Source organism: Typopeltis vanoorti, chromosome 5 (assembly GCF_054136105.1).
Source record: "Typopeltis vanoorti isolate ZY-2024b chromosome 5, IOZ_Tvanoo_1.0, whole genome shotgun sequence".
NCBI lineage: Eukaryota > Metazoa > Arthropoda > Arachnida > Uropygi > Thelyphonidae > Typopeltis > Typopeltis vanoorti.
The window spans coordinates 1,227,838-1,247,182 of NC_143553.1; the positions used below are offsets into that span (position 1 = coordinate 1,227,838).

Below are 19,345 nucleotides of genomic sequence, written 5' to 3' on the forward strand. Positions count from 1 at the left end.
AAAAATAAAAAAAAAATCCCGCGCACAATCAGAAGCAGAAACAGACTCAAAAAAAGGACAGTATTTCATATTTTACCAGAACAGCCCGCATCGTCTTCAGAACCAAACGGTAAGAAGCAAAAAATGTAATATATGCATTTGATTTTTGCAATATTCGCTGTGTATGTTTTGTATTGAATATAAATACAATAAACATTATAATAATATACCTCTCTATTACAATTTTGTTTCGAGGGGGCCGTGAAATATTTTAATTTTTGCAAAGGGGGCCCCTGACATCCAGAAGTTTGGGAAGCACTGGTCTAGAGGAACACAAGTCGTACATCTTCAAACACAACTATGGCCATTCAGGCTTGGCTGACCATGTTTTGGACACCACCCACAGGGTATCATGGAAGAAAACCACCATGCTCCACCACAGCAAATTCAAGAAAGAGAGACTTTTCTTAGAAGCAGCAGCTCTCAAAAACCAACCAAATCTCAATAAATACGGTTGCATTAAGCTTCCGAAGATTTGGGAAACACTCGTCACCAGAGTTCCCACCTTACATTCCAGGCCACTTACTACTGCCCTTAGAGGGCGCTCTACCTAGATAGGACTTTAGTGTCACCCACGTGGTTGGGCTTAGTATTGTTTGTTATTTGTGTATATGTTACATTAATTGTTTTTGTAATCCCCGTAGATGTCCTAATGACTAGGACGAAATATAGGAAGTATTAAATTCTATTTTAATTCTTTTTGAGTGTTGTAAAAAATCCATTAAGCCTCCAACATGAATTTGTCTTATGGATATCAGCCACTGCTAAATAATCACTTAAAGTTCTCAAATACTGTCCATACTCGATTAATACACTACAATGATCTTTCCCTTTTTTCGACGGGGTAATTATACAACAAAATCTGTACTTTACCATTTCTTGGGGCATGGTCTCCAGGTCCGTCTGAACTGTCCTTCTTTGTTTGAATTAACTTTCAATTCTTCCATAAGCCTGCGTCCACGTGGTGGGTCACTATGGTCATCAGCTTAAACTATGCTCTACACCTGGCGTTTTCCCCTCGTCTATTCTCGATATGTTTCAGGCTATCCTCGTTTCTAGCTGCCGGTTCATAATATACGTCCGTGATAGTATTCCGTCGGAACTTTCAGCGAAGGCAGTATGAGCCGACATCTCACACTTTAGTACTGGCAGAAATTCAGACATCGAGGGGAAAGGCGCACCCTCCGATATCGAACTATTGCCAAGAAACACCATCAGGAGCCACCGGTCTACGAGAGAAGTCAAATCATCAGCAAAACAGGCGAAAAAAGTCTTGAGAAAGGGGTGCAAACCCTTTTTATTCTCTCTTCACTTCCCCCTTTTTAGCACCCTCTTACTACTTTCTGCGAACTTTTCCCACCCGCTACTTTCTTCGTCCGCGGCAACTTCGGCACATCGCGAGATCATAGAAGCATCTTCCGGGAAATGTGCGTTGCCTTCCGAGATTGCCAATGCCTCAGGCCCGCCCGTGACCTTTGGACTAATGTTTACATCTAATTTACCCATTCATTGTATACATGATGCATTTCATATAATATTAATTTATACACGAAGTTCTTTACATGGTATTACAATTCTACTAAAAGGAGGTAATTCTATTTCTATTTACAGTTAGTACTTTATTTCTTCTGTTTGAGTACAAGTTTTTTTTCTCAGCTGATTTTTCTGACTTGTTAAATCCTGAATGAATTGTTTCTTTAACAAAGCGTTCATTCAGGATGTAACAATACCAACTGGGCTGGAATGTACAAGTATAATCATGATGTTAATATATGCATATAGATAGATACTTGTTGTTGCGCCCAATGTATTTCTACAACCAACAGATGACTCTAGCGTTGATGTATAATTTTTTTTTTTTCCCACCAGAGGTCAGGCCAACTGTTGTAGCAGTTGGTCAGTATCTTTAACAAACCAGTTTGATTGTAGTGTAGCTTGTTTTCTGTGTATAGTTGTATGCTCCAGAAGATGACCTTGACATAAAGGTTGAAACATCGAATGTAGATTTTAGTTATATTAAACTAAAGTTTTTATTCAAACACAGTAGTTGTCTCCATAATTTTCAAAAATGCATATTAACATTCATTTAAATTAACTGCATCAGCAACCAAATCATCAACCAGATGTCATTAAATCAGAAAATCTGAACGCTTTTTCATCTTTTTGAACATTATTTGTGAATATGATAGAAAAAAAAAAAGGAAAGTAATTCTTCAACCAACATGCTGCAGGTTCGAATCCAATCATGGGCACAGATGTTTGTAACCATCTTTAATTAAGTGGGAGAGAAATTTCATCACACCCAATGTGAAACCACTGCACTGCTCATTGGCGACTTGAAAAAGTTCATATTTGGTCTCTGGAACATGGTTTCCAGCTTATGCAAAAATAAATACATTTTAAAATATGAAAAAAGAAAACACAGTCAGTCCTTAACTTATGGTGGAGTTCTGTTTTGATGATGTAATTGTATGTCAAATATTTCTTAAGTTAGAAATCACTATATGAACCATAAAGGTGTGTTAACTGTCAACATGCTCAAATACTTAAATGTGCAAGTTTGTTTTGTCATTTTTTAAAACTAATTTTAATCTTTGTTTATAGTGAAATAACAAATGTACAAATTATAACATATGTTCAGTAATAATGAAACATGCAGTAAAGAGCTTCTGTGCACTAACCAGTAAAATAATCAGTTGGAAAATCACAAAACATGAATAATTCTTCAAAGTTGCTACTGCTTTACTAATCTGATAATTCAATACAGAAAGCAAGGAAGATCAGATTATGAACAAATTTTTCAGATTCAGGAATTGTATTAAAGTGTTTTGAGGATTGTTCAAAATCTGTACATTACATCGAACTTAGTCTGCACAGTTTGCCTTTTCTTGTGTGCATAAATTTCTCTTTAGCAAGCAATCACAGCTTGCATCATTCTGCCTACTTTGTTAAATCTCTCCATCTTGGGGATCCACCTCCTCAAACAATCAAATTGTTCTTTTGCAACTTCCTGTGATTCTAGTTCTATAAGTAGGTCTTCCACAGATTTCACCAACTGCTCTACACCTTCATTGTCAACCTCCAACTCTTTAGCTAGTGGCACTATCACTACCTTGGTAGTGTCACCAACCTGCTGTCAGACTTTATCAAATCCTATGTGTGAACTTATATTTTTCAGCAGCTTCTTCCAAACATCACTCACATACTCTACTGTCACTTTCCTTCGTGGTGCATCTACATCCTTTCTAGAATGCAGGATATTATATTCTCTCCAAAAGTACGAATATTTGCTTACCCTCAGTAGCAGCAATAACATCCTGTTCCATGGGTAATAGGATCGAGGTGGCATTTAGTGAATGTATTAATAGGATGGCCATCATAAGTATGAGTGATTGTAAGTCGAGGACTGACTGTGTATAAAATTACAATTAAAAGAAAATCTAACAGCATACAACCTTTATGTGGGTGGGAGTGTCACATAAAAATATAAAAGAAAAGGAGAAAAGAAAATAAACTAGCTTGATTATAACAATTTGTTATTTGACCATACATGTACCAAAACTTACTGACAATCTTTCCTTTTTTTAACAACTAAAATCTCCTCTACTAATAACAGAATTATATCTAGTAGGCTAATATTACTGAAGAATATTTTAGATCACTACCATATACAGAAATATTCATAACAGCTATATTCGATTTTTGTTTTTAAAGTGTGTATTATTAAATGATGATATATTAACACAATGGTGTAGTGATTTATGGACTTAAGAAAAAATAAATAAAATAAAACAAAAGTAAATAAACAAATAAAAAATAGTAATTTTTTGGTTGACAAAAATACATCTTTGCATTATATAATATGTAATCTACAGAAAAATAATTCCCGAGATTCCAGGAGTGCATTTTCATTAAATTTTAGGACTAATCAGAAATGGCTCAAAAACTGATTGTCCTGGCAAACTAAAAAATGTTGGCGATGAAATAATGAAAATGCATTCATTGTACACCATTGCACATAAAAATATTCATTGTATGTTTTATGTATAATACTTACTTGACGAAGCAGATTATCCTCATGATGCCTTATGGGTACACTCTCATATTCTGCAGCTGAACTTATAATTTCAATGAGTCCTCTTATTTTGGTTTTAGCATTCAAGGACATGCTGAACAGTTCTACATGAAAATGAACAAAACTATGTCAAAATCCATATATAGTTATAAACAAAAATATCCAGCAATAAGAAGCACATAAAATGACTTCTGACAATTTTCAAATATCTAATATAAATTCAAATGAGAGAAGTCTTCATAAACAAAAGCCTATTACATTATAAGATCCTCAAGGAAATGATGATTACAGTAGTTTAATCAGATCAAACAGCTTCCTTTGCTGAATGGATGTCACTGAGCATGCAATGCTCCTTCATGCCACTGTAAGCCAAATCTATTAAGATCTTTCTCTAAGGTTTACACAATGGTCAGCATTCATTATGTAGAAAGTACAATATATATCTTGGAGTTATTTCATCATTCTTGTTGAGATTGGGATGATGAATCAGTATCCCACAAGCTTGTTTGAATTTTCAAACGAAGTTTTGGTACGGTGTGGGGACTTGGCGTTTTTCCAATTAAATCTGTGGCATTTTTGAAAGGCACCAAAACTTGGTTCTAAAGAAAATTCAAAAAGACTTGGCAGATGCTGATTCATCAACCCAATCTCAACAAGAATGATGGATTATCAAATTCCATCAAAGGGACAAACAGTTTGTTCCTTTGATGTTTTCAGTGGACAGAATCTAAAGATAACAGAACTGTACAGTAATAATTGATGTAGTTCATTTTTAATTTTTATTATTAACTTTTTAAAAAATTAATTCCCCTTCTTTCTTTCTCTCATTGAGATGGTTAACAAAGCAGTTACACTACAGCTTATTTATGTGTATTGTGATGTAACATGTGTTTCAGTTCATATATACGTATTCCAGATGATGATCTTGATACAGAGGTTGAAAAGTCAAGTGTTATTTTTCTCAGTTGTAAGCAAAGTAATTGCTCTAACACATGTGTTTTTGTTCTATACAAGCATGGTCTGAAAAGTTCTCAGCCTAACAATGAAAAAAAAAAAACGAATTTATAATTTCAAAATTATTTTTATTTTTCAACATAACCTCCCTTAAGACTAATACATTTATTCCAGCAATGCTCCAGCACCATTATCCCATCCATGTAGTGGTTTTCAGTAAGATCTGCAAAATACCTCTCTACAGCTGCAATCACCTCTTGATTCGAAGAAAAACACTGACCAGCAAGGAAGAGTTTTAGTTTTGGGAAGAGACAGAAGTCAGAGGGAGCCAGATCTTTGGATTTTTGGAATAGGGTGGATGTTCCAACAATTCACAGTGCAGATCGCTTAATTTTCCCATTGCAAAACACCTTTGTGGGCAGGTGCATTGTCCTGATGAAAGATAATTTTTTCTTCTGCAAACCGGGTCATTTCTTATAAATTTTTTTTTGTCTAGTCTGGTTAAAAGATCGGAATAATATTCCTTGGTTATTGTTTTACCCTTTTCAAGATAATTAATAAACAAAATGCCTTTATCATCCCAAAACATCGATGCCATGACTTTTCCTGCCAATGCAACCAACTTTGTCTTCTTTGGCACTGAACAACCGGATTCTGTCCACAGTTTTGACTGCTGTTTGAATTCTGATGTATAATGATGAATCCAAGTCTCATTCACAGTAATAAATCGACACACAAATTCAGTTTTATTCTTGTTAAAGCACTCCAAGAACTGTTCAGAGATTTCATGCGAGTGTGTTTTTGATCTGCTATGAGTAAACGCGGCACCCATCTTGCATAAAGCTTTTTCATTTGCAATTCTTCATGCAAAATATATCCTACACATTCTTTTAAAATGCCTACAGTCTCAGCAATTTCACGCACTTTGACTCGACCATCATCCAATACTATATTGTGCACTTGATCAATTTCTGGTGTTGTTACACTTTTTGGATGTCCTTCATGTGGATCATATTCAAGGATGGTACGGCCACGTTTAAACTCGGCAGCCCATTTCTTAATTGTTGAAAACGAAGGAGAAGAGTGCCCATAAACTTTTATGAACTTTGAGTGAATTTCTTTTGGTGTTAAACCTTCTTTTACAAAGAATTTTATAACTGCATGATACTCAATTTTATCCATTTCAAGGGATACAGACAACATTTTTGCTTCATATAACTGTATAAAACAAACTACTTGATGGAATTACTTGCAATTTCACATGGAATGCTTATGACAGATATACCAACTTGGAAAAAAAAATCTTACCGATAGTGTCAATCTATCTTATTCAGAGCATGTCTCTTTTCCTAACACTTTCCAAATCATTTAGCATAATATTCTTCACCAAGTGAACATCGTGTATTCTGACAACATGCCAAACCATCACAACCCATCGCTTACACAGAACAGTGCTAAAAGGTGGATACCCACCATTCCTCTGATGTATCCCACCACTATTCATGAAATCAAACAATTCTGTTCCTGAGTCGATCCTTAGACACCATTTATTATAATTAGATAGTTCCCAGTTCTTCCCTTGCAAAAGTCCTCTCATTACAAAATCAATTACATGACAAAGTTGACAGGATATATCTGTCTTATTTCAGATGTTATTTTCAACCACGTGCTAATGCAAGCATCACTGTTATAATACAAAGCAGTCATAATACTAATGAGTTTGTCAAGTATTTCCAAAGTTCTTACAATATAACATAAATTTTGACTATCAACTGAATCAAAGGCCTTTTTGAAGTTAATGAAATGTGATCAGGGGGTTTCAGAAATTCTGGATATGAGGATAACAAATAGAAGCACTATTAATAGATTGTGGGGCAGAAGTCCTAAGGTCATCTGCACTAGACCTCACATTCTCTGCAGCAGAATACTGTGTCCTCATCTAGGAAAGAAGTGTGCACACTACCCAATTAAACTCTACCATGCACACAATTTGTAGGACACTGAGAAGCACCCCTCTCCCTTGGTTGCCTATCCTATCCAACATTGCTCCACCAAATATACGGAGAAGACAAGCCTCAATTAAAGAATTTAATAAAGTAATGAGCAACCGGCTCCTGCCCTTGCACCGGACTCTCAAAAATCCATCTAGTCTTCGCCTAAAATCAAGAAACCCTTTCTAGTTCATGGACAAACTCTCTTCAGTTGCCTTATCATCAATATCTAACATGTGAAGAGAAAACACTGGTCCAACAATCTCTCAACAAATGGCTTCCTGGTTGAAGATCTCTGTGCTCCGCAGCCTGGTTTTGCTCCTCCTAGGAAGATTTGGTCATCTGTCAACAGGATCAGAACTAACCAGGGATGGATATCTACTACACAAATGGAAACTGTCAGACTACCCTTATTGTGACTGTTTCCCTCCCCTAGCCCAGACAATCATTCATATTGTGAATGACTGCCCAAAGTGCTAATTTCATGGTAACCTCCAAGACATCCATGAGGTGACGGATTAGGCCCTGGATTGGCTTTCTGGACTAGACATTGACCTATAGTTGCATAGTATTTATTATTTTTGCCATAAGAATATATAATTAAATAGAAACACTAGTAATTATATTTAACAAGGAATTATATTTTTGTTTTAATCCTCACCCAAGGGTAAGCAATGCCTGCACATGAAGCATCTTCACAATTAAGCTACTTTGTATAAAGACTGTTGACTTCACATTAAATTACCTCAGTATCCCATAATGCACAGCAGCACATACTCTTTTGGATATGTATATTATTATTATTACATGAGCATCTCCATGGAATCCACAAATGATGTTGAAGGCTCAATGGATTGTATACAGCACCCGGAAAGGATTAAAACAGATTTTAATACTTCCCATATTTCGTCTCCGTCACTGAGACATCTTCAAGGATTACAAAAAGCTAATGTAACATATACACAAATACCACACAATACTAAGCTTACCATGTGGGTGACTCTAAAGTATTATCTAGGTGGTGTGTCCTCTATGGGTGCTTTGCCATAGAGGACACACCTCCTTTGCCAACCTGGAATCAACCTTGAACACAGACCTGAACATCCTGGAAGAGTACTTCAAGCAGTGTTACTTGAAGCCAAATCCAACAAAAACTGTGTCCACAGTATTTCACCTGAACAATGCTGAGGCGAATCGACACCTCAACCTTTCTAATTGTGGAAAAATGGTACAACACGAGACTCACCCGAAATACCTTAGAGTGAGCCTGAACAGAATCCTAACCTATAAAAGGCACATTACCAACCTATCCAACAAAATTAAAATGAGAAACAATATCATTTTAAGGCTTGCTGGAACAACCTGGGGTTGTGGTGCAGAAGACCTAAGGTCGTCTGCACTACCCCTCACATTCTCTGCAGCAGGATATTGTGTCCCTGTCTGCAAAAGAAGTGCACACACATTAACATTATAGATACCCAGCAAAACTCTACCATGTGCACAATTAGTGGGACAATGAGAAACACTCCTCTCTCCTGGCTGCCTGTCCTATCTAACATTGCTCCATCAAACATACGGAGAAGACAATCCTCGATTAAAGAATTTAATAAAGATGAGCAACCCACTCCTGCCCATGCACCAGACTCTCATAATTCCACCTGGTCTTTGCCTAAAATCTAGAAAGCCTCTCTGGTCCATGGATGAACTCTCTTCAGCTGCCCTGCCATCAACACCTGACATGTGGAGAGAATACTGGTCCAACAATCTCCCAACAAACGGCTTCCTGGTAGAAGATCCCTGTGCTCTGCAGCCTGGTTTTGCTCTTCTCTAGGAAGATTTAGTCATCAATCAACAGGATCAGAACTAACCAGGGCAGATGTGGCTACCTACTACATAAATGGGGGCTGTTAGACCACCCTTATTGTGATTGTTCTCCCATGGCTCAGACGATTACTCATATTGTATACGACTGCCCAAGGCGCCAATTTCATGGTGGTGACCTACATGCTGATCTACCTGTATGTCCAAAGTATGCCAGCTTACAGGAACAGGGTACTTTGCAAACTCCAGGCACTGAGAGAGGAGGAAGCTGATCTTTTGTAGAACGGATAAGGGTAATAAGTTTGCGGTGAGGCTTAAATGCTGTGTGAAGGTTGTACTTTTTTTTAAAAATCTTGGTTATTTTTTCCGATGTGCCATGGATATAGGGTATGGTGATGGCAGTTCTGAACTCTTTCTGAAGAGAAGACCGGGGAATGGGGAGGTACTGATTATTTTTTTAATACTATAATTGCTGTAGCCATACACAACACTTTCCTCTCCAAATGGCTACAGCGATTATAGTACCTCACAGCACTTAAGCCTCAAGACAAGAATCCATAAATACATCATGAGAGGCTCACTAAATATTTCACTGAACAGTAATAATCATTTGCATAATACTTGTCATGTTTATCTTTAAGCTCATTCATTAACAAAACACTAATCACTGACTTGGGCAACCAATTCTATTCATTCACTACTTTCCAAGCAGAAAATTTAGTCCTCAAACCCTTGCTAACAACACTCACTCAATTTTCAGGGATGATCCCTAGTTCTCCCGACACTAGTCATATGATGGGGAGGGTCTCTGTAAAGTTCTGATAAACACCTAGAACAAAAATGCTATTAAAGCAACTGACATAACCACAAGAAAGAGCATACTAGTAACAGCGTTATGAAGGTAACTTATATACTCGTATTGTTCTTTCTTTTGGTTATATCAGTTGCTTTAATATCATTTTTGTTCTAGGTGTTTATCAGAACTTTTCAGCCTCCCCATCATATATTGAAAATTTTCCACCATATCAGTCCTATAAAACCCTTTAAGTAGCTTATACATCTCTATCATATCCCACTTTTTTTGCCTCTGAACCAATTTTTGTAATCCAAATGTTAAATGTATCCTCATAATGAAATATTTAAGATTTGGATTAAGAGCATTCCATACATGATCTTGGTCACTTGCTTCTGAATTCTCTAAACATCTTCATAATGCCTAAGAAACCTAGTTGACCAGATCAGTGCAAAGGTGGGGAGGGGGAGGTCTCTCTGCTTGTCAATGTTTTCTTCAATAACCAGTTACTCCTAGAAGCGATTTTAGCCACTCATGCAATATTGTTCTCTGAACATTAACATAATCCACCAGAACAATGAAATCATCAACCTCATCAATTCCCAAAAGCCCAGTTCCATCAATGTAGTACATAGATGGTAATCTTTTCCTTCCCAAAATTCATAACCTTAACTTTTCCACATGAAATAAACAGCTATTATGCTGTTCGTCTAATGCTATAAAATCAGTTTATTTAAATCGTCCTGCAAGATCTACTTCGTCTTTAACAATTATTTTATTCAGTTTTGCACATTATCAGCAAACAACTGAATATTTCTCCTGAGATCATTTCCTATATCATTAATGCAGTGGCCCAAGTATAGAGTTCTATTTAGCCATGTACCTCCTGAACACTCCTCAATACCATTATCATGTAACTATTCGATTTATCCAACTTGGATGACACTTCATTATAAAAAAAGTGAATAAATTGCTGAAGCATGATTTATCCTTCACAACCCCCCCCCCCCCCCAGTGCGCAATTTCTATCTACCCATTACTGAATTTAGTTCTTAAACAACTTCTCCAATGCCTTGACCACGATTTGTAATATGCTGATCAGTGTGAATACACCATATTTTTCGATAGATAACGTGAATGCGCCAAAAAATCCTACACAGCGCAGATCAAGATTGAAGTGGTAGAAGTAGCAAAGGAAAAAGGGAATTGTGAAGCTGGTAGATTGTTGAGTTGGAGAAAGTAGTGTTCATGAATGGCGAAAGGCTGAAACAGTCCTGAAATGTTTACATATAAGGAAATGTGCTATGAGGTTTAGAAGGTGCTTGTGGCCAACCGCAGAAAAAAAACTGCTTGATTGGGTTGTTAGTGAAAGAGCTAAAGGTATCTTCCAAAATGGAAGAAATACCAAAAACTGAAGAAATACTAAACGAAATTTTTAAAGCAATTGATTCTTTCAATATTGAGTCTGATGAAGAATTTTTTGGATTTGAATAGTGTACTGTTCAATAAATATTAAGTAATACTTCTACCTTAGTTTTGTTATTACATTTGATTTATCTCTCATAACTTTCAAATGTATACTGTGCATGTTCATTTTTTAATGAATCCAGACTTTCTTGTATAGAAAGTTATCTAACGAAAAATAGGGTAATATGAAATTATATAATTTGCTCTCTCTTTCTGGGAACTTCTTTTATGCAATGGAACTGTTTCCTCCTCTTTCTATTACCTTGGGATCATGCTAATTCCACAGCAGATTCTCATAATAAGTAAGCTGATATCTTATCTAATTCCATATTATATTCACATCAAGATTCTGTAATATTTGTAAACACTAATAACTGATAGATCTCCTGGTAGCGAAGAAAATAGCTGTTGATGTCCTTAACTATCGCTTTCATGAGTACTGAGGTGAAAGCAATGAGATGAGAGTTACTTTGACTGACTTTTTTTTTCTTTTTCTTTTCAGATACAGGCTGGATAATGGCTTGCTTTCATTCTGTTGGATAGATGCCAGATGAATACAACAACTTATAAGCAACACAGGATGGGTGTTGATATACTACAGTATAAGTTTTGAGCACATTTGAGTATCAAGACTAAAAAAAAATGGGGTGCTTAAGGGTCAAAGCTGTATAACTGAGAGGAGACCTCCACATAGCCTTTAAAGGAATGAGGAGAACTGACCAGGGCTTCTGACCTAATGTCCAATCCTCACCTTCTCGTGGTGCACCCTGTTGGGTATCTACCTGGATACTGTACCAAAGAGGATGGGCTGGCAATTTGGGATTTAGCCAACCAAATTGTATTCTTATTGGCTTAAACCAATATAGAAAATGATGGTACAACATGACAAAATTTCATGCCAGCTGGGGCGTCGCACGGTTAAACAAGGGCCCCCGTTGTTTTCGCCAAGAAACCAGGACGAACAGCGAAAAGTCAGCTACTGGAACAAATCTGAAAGCACACCACAACTCAACATCACCAGAGTTAAAGATCGGTACTATCAACATAAGAAGCCTGAATGGCAAAGAAATGGAGCTAGCTGAGGAATTAGATAAGTACCAGATCGACATAATAGGGTGGAGAAAGTATTTTTAACTTGGGTATAATTATGTTAAAGATACCAATCAATTTTAAACCTGGTTTTACTCCATTTTTCTCAAGTGAGCAAACAGACAAAATGTCAAGTTTGCACCTGCAATTGATGCAAGACTAGCTGATCCCACAGGTAGTGCAAGACCAACGAGTTGCCTTGGTCTTGCACTACCTGTGGGATCAGCTAGTCTTGCATCAATTGCAGGTGCAAACTTGACATTGTCTGTTTGCTCACTTGAGAAAAATGGAGTAAAACCAGGTTTAAAATTGCTTGGTATCTTTAACATAATAGGGGTGACTGAAACAAAAATGACAAAAACTGGTGAGATCTTTCTGAGCAATAAATACAGAATTTTTAAAAATAAATAATAATTTTTCGATGCATTACTTAACTGATCCATAATCATTAAAGTCTTTCATTTCACATAAATCTTTGGCCCAATTTTTTTTAAACATGAAATATTTCATCTTTCCATGTCCTAATGATCTTGTACAAAACCACTGCTTAAGTTTAGGTATTAAGATGTGCAAAATTTTTATGTGTTAAAACAATTTGTCATCAATTAAAACTGATGACAAATTGATTAAGAATTGTACATAAGTTTTAATTTTGCTGTGTATAGAACAGGTGAATTAGTTAAATTTTTCCCCTTTTTAAATTACTTGCTTCAGAGACTAAGAAACTAGTAATGAATAATATTCTACTCACCAATAGTAGTATAGTTGATATAGTAGTAAGCAGCTATCATACCAAGATTTAAGGGTGATACATCCATTTCATCTTCAATACTGACACACTATGGAAGAGAAAAATTAGCTTACCAAAGTAAAAAAGTAGGCTGAATAAATAATAAATATACTAATTCATAACAATATTCTAGATGGAATTATTTTCAATCTGTTTATTATTTGTACCACTAAATCAAGTGTTATATAACACTTGAGGAATGGTTGCATTTATTCTTTTAAAAATACAAAGCCAAAAATAGTTCATATTTTTGTTACTGTATTATTAACATAAAGTAAAGATCACACTTATTTAATTAAAAATTGTTATGTATTTTTTCATCACTCTGCAACTGGTTTTGTACCACCACAATCTGTATTACCAAATGAAAATTCCTACAACAAATCATAAAATAACAGATTGAAGTTTTTGTAGTATCAGAATATATTTTAATAAGCGTCTGAACAAGAATTCAGAAAGACATTATACTTGGTATAATGTATTCATGTTATGACTGACATGCTATCACTTTTTTAAATGATACTAAAAGTTTAAGACTTCATAATACAGGATGACAAAAGGTTTCATATCACCAAAACAAAAAAGTAACAACAAAAAAAGATTTTTAAAATTTTGAATAAGAAAAATAAGCAATTTGGCAATATTTTTTTCACAAATTACAAGTCCACTGAAGGGTCACTCCATATAAAGTCATCAAATTAAAACTTAAACCAAAGCTCCATAATTTTATTTATATGAAAGTAATCTCTTTTTTTTTTTTTTTAAATTACTGGGATCCAATTATTATGGTGGCCAAATGTGTTTCAATTTTGAAGGGTTTTAAAATTTATCAGCTTACTTCCAGATTATACAATATCTAATATTTTAGTGTCATTTTAATGGAAGTGCATACTATTTTTTTTTTTTTTACTTATATTTGCATTTTCCAAGTAGTGGTGCATAAATACAGATCATAGATACCACAAGATAGTCTCATTTCATTATTTTCCTTGACTTCAATGTCCTCCAACTGGATGGTATTGGAATATCTTTTTGGTAGTTCTGAACTGTCCATTCCTTCAATGAACAACTTTATACAAGATAATAATTACTTAATAAATAAAGGAACAACATAAAACAGGCATAGAACAAGTATAAAAAAACAAGTGCAAAAAGGTGTATAAACACAAATCTAAAACAAATCAGGTATTAACATCCTATATACAATATATACATGATCTGATTATTAATTAACTTAAGGAATTCACAATGCACACTAGAATATAAATTAAATGAAACTTTAATACATATTTCCAATATTACGGCAACGTCACGTTGCCATCTTCAAAGGAACTTAAAATAAAGACACGTGCACGCAGGTACTACATACAGTAAATGATGACAAAGCGAGGAAGCTATTGTTTTTCCTAAAAGTCCTGATGGTGCTCCCTAGCGGGCTATGTAGGTATTCTTAGCCATTGGGCTGAAGGTCTCGTGATGTACGTCTCCCAAATTTGGGGCAGTCTCATGCAACCAACTTTGGTTGCATGAGACTGCCCCAAATTTGGGAGATGTACATCACGAGACCTTCAGCCCAATGATCAAGAATACCTACATAGCCCACTAGGGGACACCATCAGGACCTTTAGGAGAAACAATAGCTTCCTCATTTCATCCTCATTTACTGTATATAGTGCCTGCGTGTGTGTGTCTTTATTTTAAGTTCCTTTGAAGATGGCAACGTGACGTTGCCAAAATATTGGAAATATATATTAAAGTTTAATTTAATTTATATTCTAATGTACGTTGTGAATTCCTTAAGTTATTCACAACATGTATATAACCAGCGTTATACATGATTATCTCGTAGAAAGGCTATAAGCCTTTCTACGAGAATATATATGATCTATACACAGGAGTCCATATTAATGTTTGGTAAACATTTAAAAATTAACAAAAACGATGAATATGATGAAATCTGTCAGAGAAGGGGTCAAATAGATTTTATTTATTATGATTTTTTTTAATGTTGAGTCCATCACAAGAGGTTGGTTAATCAATCTATTTAAGACTGTTCCACAATACTGCAGTAACAGGAATAGAGGAGGAAAAGAAACATGTTCTGTAGGTTTCAAGGTGTACTGTGAAGGAATGTTGGGCAGCAACTGCACGTATTCCAATGGACAATAATGGTGGAATTATTGATGCTATTTCACATGAACATTTGACATGGAAATATTTATAGAATACACATAATGCAGAAACCAAATGCCTGTGCAAAAGTGGGAGGAGTGAGTTGGTAAGAGATGAGTTATTAATCAATCTAATTGCACTCTGTAGTGAGTCAAGCATTTTGAGGGAGCTTTTAGGGGCCCCCACCACATATGTGAGATCAGTATTCAATAGCTGGGCATTTGTGATTTGTATAATATTAACAGCTGTTCAAGGTGAAGTAACGTCTTGAGCGAAAGAGAAATCCTAGTTTTTTAGAAGCTGAGGATGCAATGAACACAGGAAGAAAAGCATATAAAAAGAGGAAGAATGAAAAGGGCTAATACCACTAGGAGGTCACCTCCACCACAAGGGGGTTTTATGTAAGGTGGTAGTTATCTGCTTTAGATGTTCTGAATGTTCTTTTCCCCAATTTTGTACTCTATACTGTAGTTTGTAGGATGAATCTAAAAGTCTGATTTTCTGCATGTTTTATGTATGCATGCATGCAGCATGCCCAAAATCAATGTGAGTGAAGTCTTTTTTTTTTTATACGAGAAAAAAAAATTGCCTCAAAATTTGCAAAAAATTAAATGGAGCTGAATTTCAAAACCAAGAATGCAATGTGGTGGTGGTGGTAGATGAACAAACAAATTTGAGATTTTTATGAAAGATAGTAATGATCCTTTCAAAAATGATGACAACTATAAATTTTATTGCATCTTTAATCATATTTGGTACAGGTGTTTCAAATTAAAGTACCCTTATTCAGAGCAATCTGTAGAGAAAACTAGTAGTAGATGATATACCCTCCAACTTGGTGGTACCCTTATCAGATCATGGAGGAGATTTTGACAATAATACATTAATATGAACTAGATGGGATGTGATTGTGAAATGATTCAGAGTCAATGAGAAACAACTTATTCAATGATGCTTATTTTGCTTCATTTCATAAAAATAATGTGATAAAAAAAAACATCACATAAAGCTGATATGCTGCAGGAAGCTGTAAAGGAGATCTGGATGATCAATGGAGGCGATGTTCAATGCGTTGGCCTTTGTACAAGACCAACAGCTGATATTAACAGAAGAATGCAACTGATCTGTGAAAAAGTTTTGTACATGATGTGTGATTTGTCTTTGCTCTGATACACCACAGAGGTTATCACTTCATAGAAAATGAGCAACTGCCCTCTCTCCTCTGTGAAATTTTGAAGCAATAATTGTTGAACTTCACATTCTATGAGGGGAGGTGCTCCACTGGCTGTAAATCCTATCCACAGTGAATGTCAGAATTGTTGAAATGCACAAGGATTTTTGGTAGCCAAGATGTGGCAGTTTTGAGTGTTTATTGTTCCACAAACATAAAAATGCACTTAGGTTGTTCCAAGACCAATCCTCATCCATCTCCATGCATGTCAGAACTATTAATGCAAATGTTACTGGGATGCTGGTATCTCCTGTTTGTAACTCTTGGTTGCCTTATGGCTCATCTGGTATGCAAAATTCACTTCTTTTCTCACTCACAGTGCCATATTTCTCCTACTAGTCATTTTTTTTAAAAAACTTTTTTTTACATTGTCAAAATCTCTTCCCTGAGATGTGGTTAGGTTTGAGGGTATTTTGTTTACTGGTTTTCTCTAGAGATTGCTCTGAATAAGTATACTTTTATGATAATTAATACAGTTTGCTTTTAATTATTTGAAGTTTTTTGCAGATAAAAACTCCATGTTAATGGAGTTTTTATCCCTATAAAAAGTATTGTTATAATTAAATTTACTTGTCTTTATTTCCAAAAGGGAATAAAAATTATGTTCATAAATCATGTTATAAAATTTCATAGTTCTTGGAACAGTTTTGTAGCTTTAAGTATCAATAACTTTTGTAACTAAGTATCACTAAACTTCAGCAATGTTTCATGATGGTGATGGAGATAATTTACAAGTAGAAGTTTTCAAATTAAAGAACTGCAATTAATTTGGGACAATATTTCAAGAAATTGTCATGTTTTACTTTAATAAACTGAAAACATAATTTTTATTTTTTTCTTGCCTGAAAATTTATGTTATATATTATTTGTCCTACTTGTACAAGGAGAGCGCCAAGCTTAATCAGCAGTTTGAATCAAGTGTGTGTGCATGAGCAGACATTCAAAAAGCAGTGCAACTTGTAGCAACACCTGTGATGATATTTTTGCTTTTGATATCAAGAATAAGAATGTAAGTTCCTTTTTATGTTATTATTAAACAAGTATCTTCATGCAGTCAGCCTGGTTGGCCAAGTGGTTAGCATATCAACTCTCCAGCCAAGAGGCTGTGGGTATGAATCCTGCCAAAGGCATGGATGTTTGTGATTGTCTTACTAATAACTGTTTACCATGTGTATTGCTGTAACCTGTAGCTTGGTGCAGTATGACCTTTGGTCTTTGTACCAGAAAAATCAAGTTTAAAAATAAAAATAAAAAATCTATCTCCATGGAGTCAGAAAACTTCTTGTGGAGCCTCCTACAATACATGTATTGCATGAATAATGGTACCTTCCTCTCCTTAAACCCAATTATTGATAGGACACTCAAAACTGCTTCTGGCAATCCATTCCAGCCATGCACCACTTCTAAAACAAAAACAATCTGTACACCCTTACTAAACACACTCTTACAAAACTTCCAGGTGATCACTAGTTCTCTGTTTGTCATGTATTGAAAAAATTCTTTTGTATTAATCTTATATGACTTCTTTAATGACTTGTTTCTTTCATGTCCCCCTCAGCAACATGTTCTACTCCCCCCCCCTCCACTCACCCCAAACCCCAAACACACATACTTTCAATCTATCCTCACAAAGAGCATTCCACAGACCCCTCACCAGCTTGGTCAGTGGTCTCTGAATCATCTTCACCTCTTGATCCCCAAGAAACTCAGGTGAGCAAATCTGTGCATGACAGTCAAGATGCAGCTGAATCAGAGCCATATAAAGAGGGATAACACCTTCATCTTTAATCGTCAATGTGCTTTTCAACGACCAAATAATCTTTTGTGCTATTTTACCAACTTCTGCAAGATGCTCTTTGTACTTCTTCAACTCTCTGTCCACCATCACTCCCAGATCCCTAGTACCATCAATTTCCTGCAATCCAATACCATCAATAATACATGATAGGTAATCTTTTCATCCTAAAGAGCATAAACTTAAATTATGCAACATTAAATTTACAACCGTAATACTTCACCCACAATGTTTTCTGTAGCTCCAGCTTTATATTGCTATTCATCCATTTATCACCTACTTGGTTTATCCTCCTGATCTTGTGTATGCAAGGTGATACTACCACATTCTAACAATTAACTACTTCCCATTCATTATTAACATTTTTTCCTTGCAGCTTCTCATGCCATAGCAATGTTTCAACCTACTTCCTAAGCTGGTCATAATCACCAGTTTTGTAATTCCACAAAAACTCTTTCCTGACAATTTGTCCAATAAGTAAGTAAACTGCCTCTTGATCGATAGTGATGAAATCCATACTGATGGTTATTTATTAATTGAGAGTCTTCAGGGTAGCAAACATTACTGTATGTAGGCCAATTTCCAGACTGCAGGATAGATACCCGTGGAATAGGAGCGTGTAAAAAGGTGACACAGAATGAGAGTCAACTTTGGAGCAAAAAACCTTTAGGTCAATTAGAGAATGCCAGCAGGGTCAGGAGACTTTTTTGGTATTCAATTTAGCAAAATTTTTCTGATCTCTTTCTGGTAAAAGGGCAAACTGAACATTGAGTATAGAGTGTTTGGAATGGTTGCAGAACATTTATCAAAATCAGCAGTGCAAGAATTGGAGAAGCAGGAAGTTGGCATTTCTGAGCCTGATGATACAACAGAACCATTACTATGTAATAGTAGTGGGAGCAGTGTTGGGCAGAAGTTGTGACTAATGGCGATAGCTAGAGACAAGAATGCATGGATGACATTTAGACAGGATGCCATATTCCTGCCTGCAAATGAAGTATTTGTGAGATCTATGAAGAAGTGCTTAGTCTACAGTAGATTTATTAAGTAATGAGTGACATTTAATGAGATTCTTATGTAATATATTTCATGACAAACTAACCAAATGAAGAACACACACAGTTGTCA

The 19,345-nt window shown here is 35.5% G+C and overlaps 1 protein-coding gene across 1 annotated transcript in view; it reads right to left on the bottom strand.

Annotated features, from left to right (window-relative positions):
• Nucleotides 1-19,345, bottom strand: part of Brr2 (U5 small nuclear ribonucleoprotein l(3)72Ab) — a 486,889-nt gene that overhangs the window by 34,701 nt on the left and 432,843 nt on the right. Inside the window, exons 37-39 of the mRNA XM_090392214.1 lie at nt 12,981-13,068; nt 4,004-4,218; nt 1,658-1,704 (exon numbers count right to left, since the gene is read on the bottom strand). Of these exons, the coding sequence (XP_090248340.1) occupies nt 1,658-1,704; nt 4,004-4,218; nt 12,981-13,068 (350 nt within the window). The remainder of the gene's footprint in view (nt 1-1,657; nt 1,705-4,003; nt 4,219-12,980; nt 13,069-19,345) is intronic.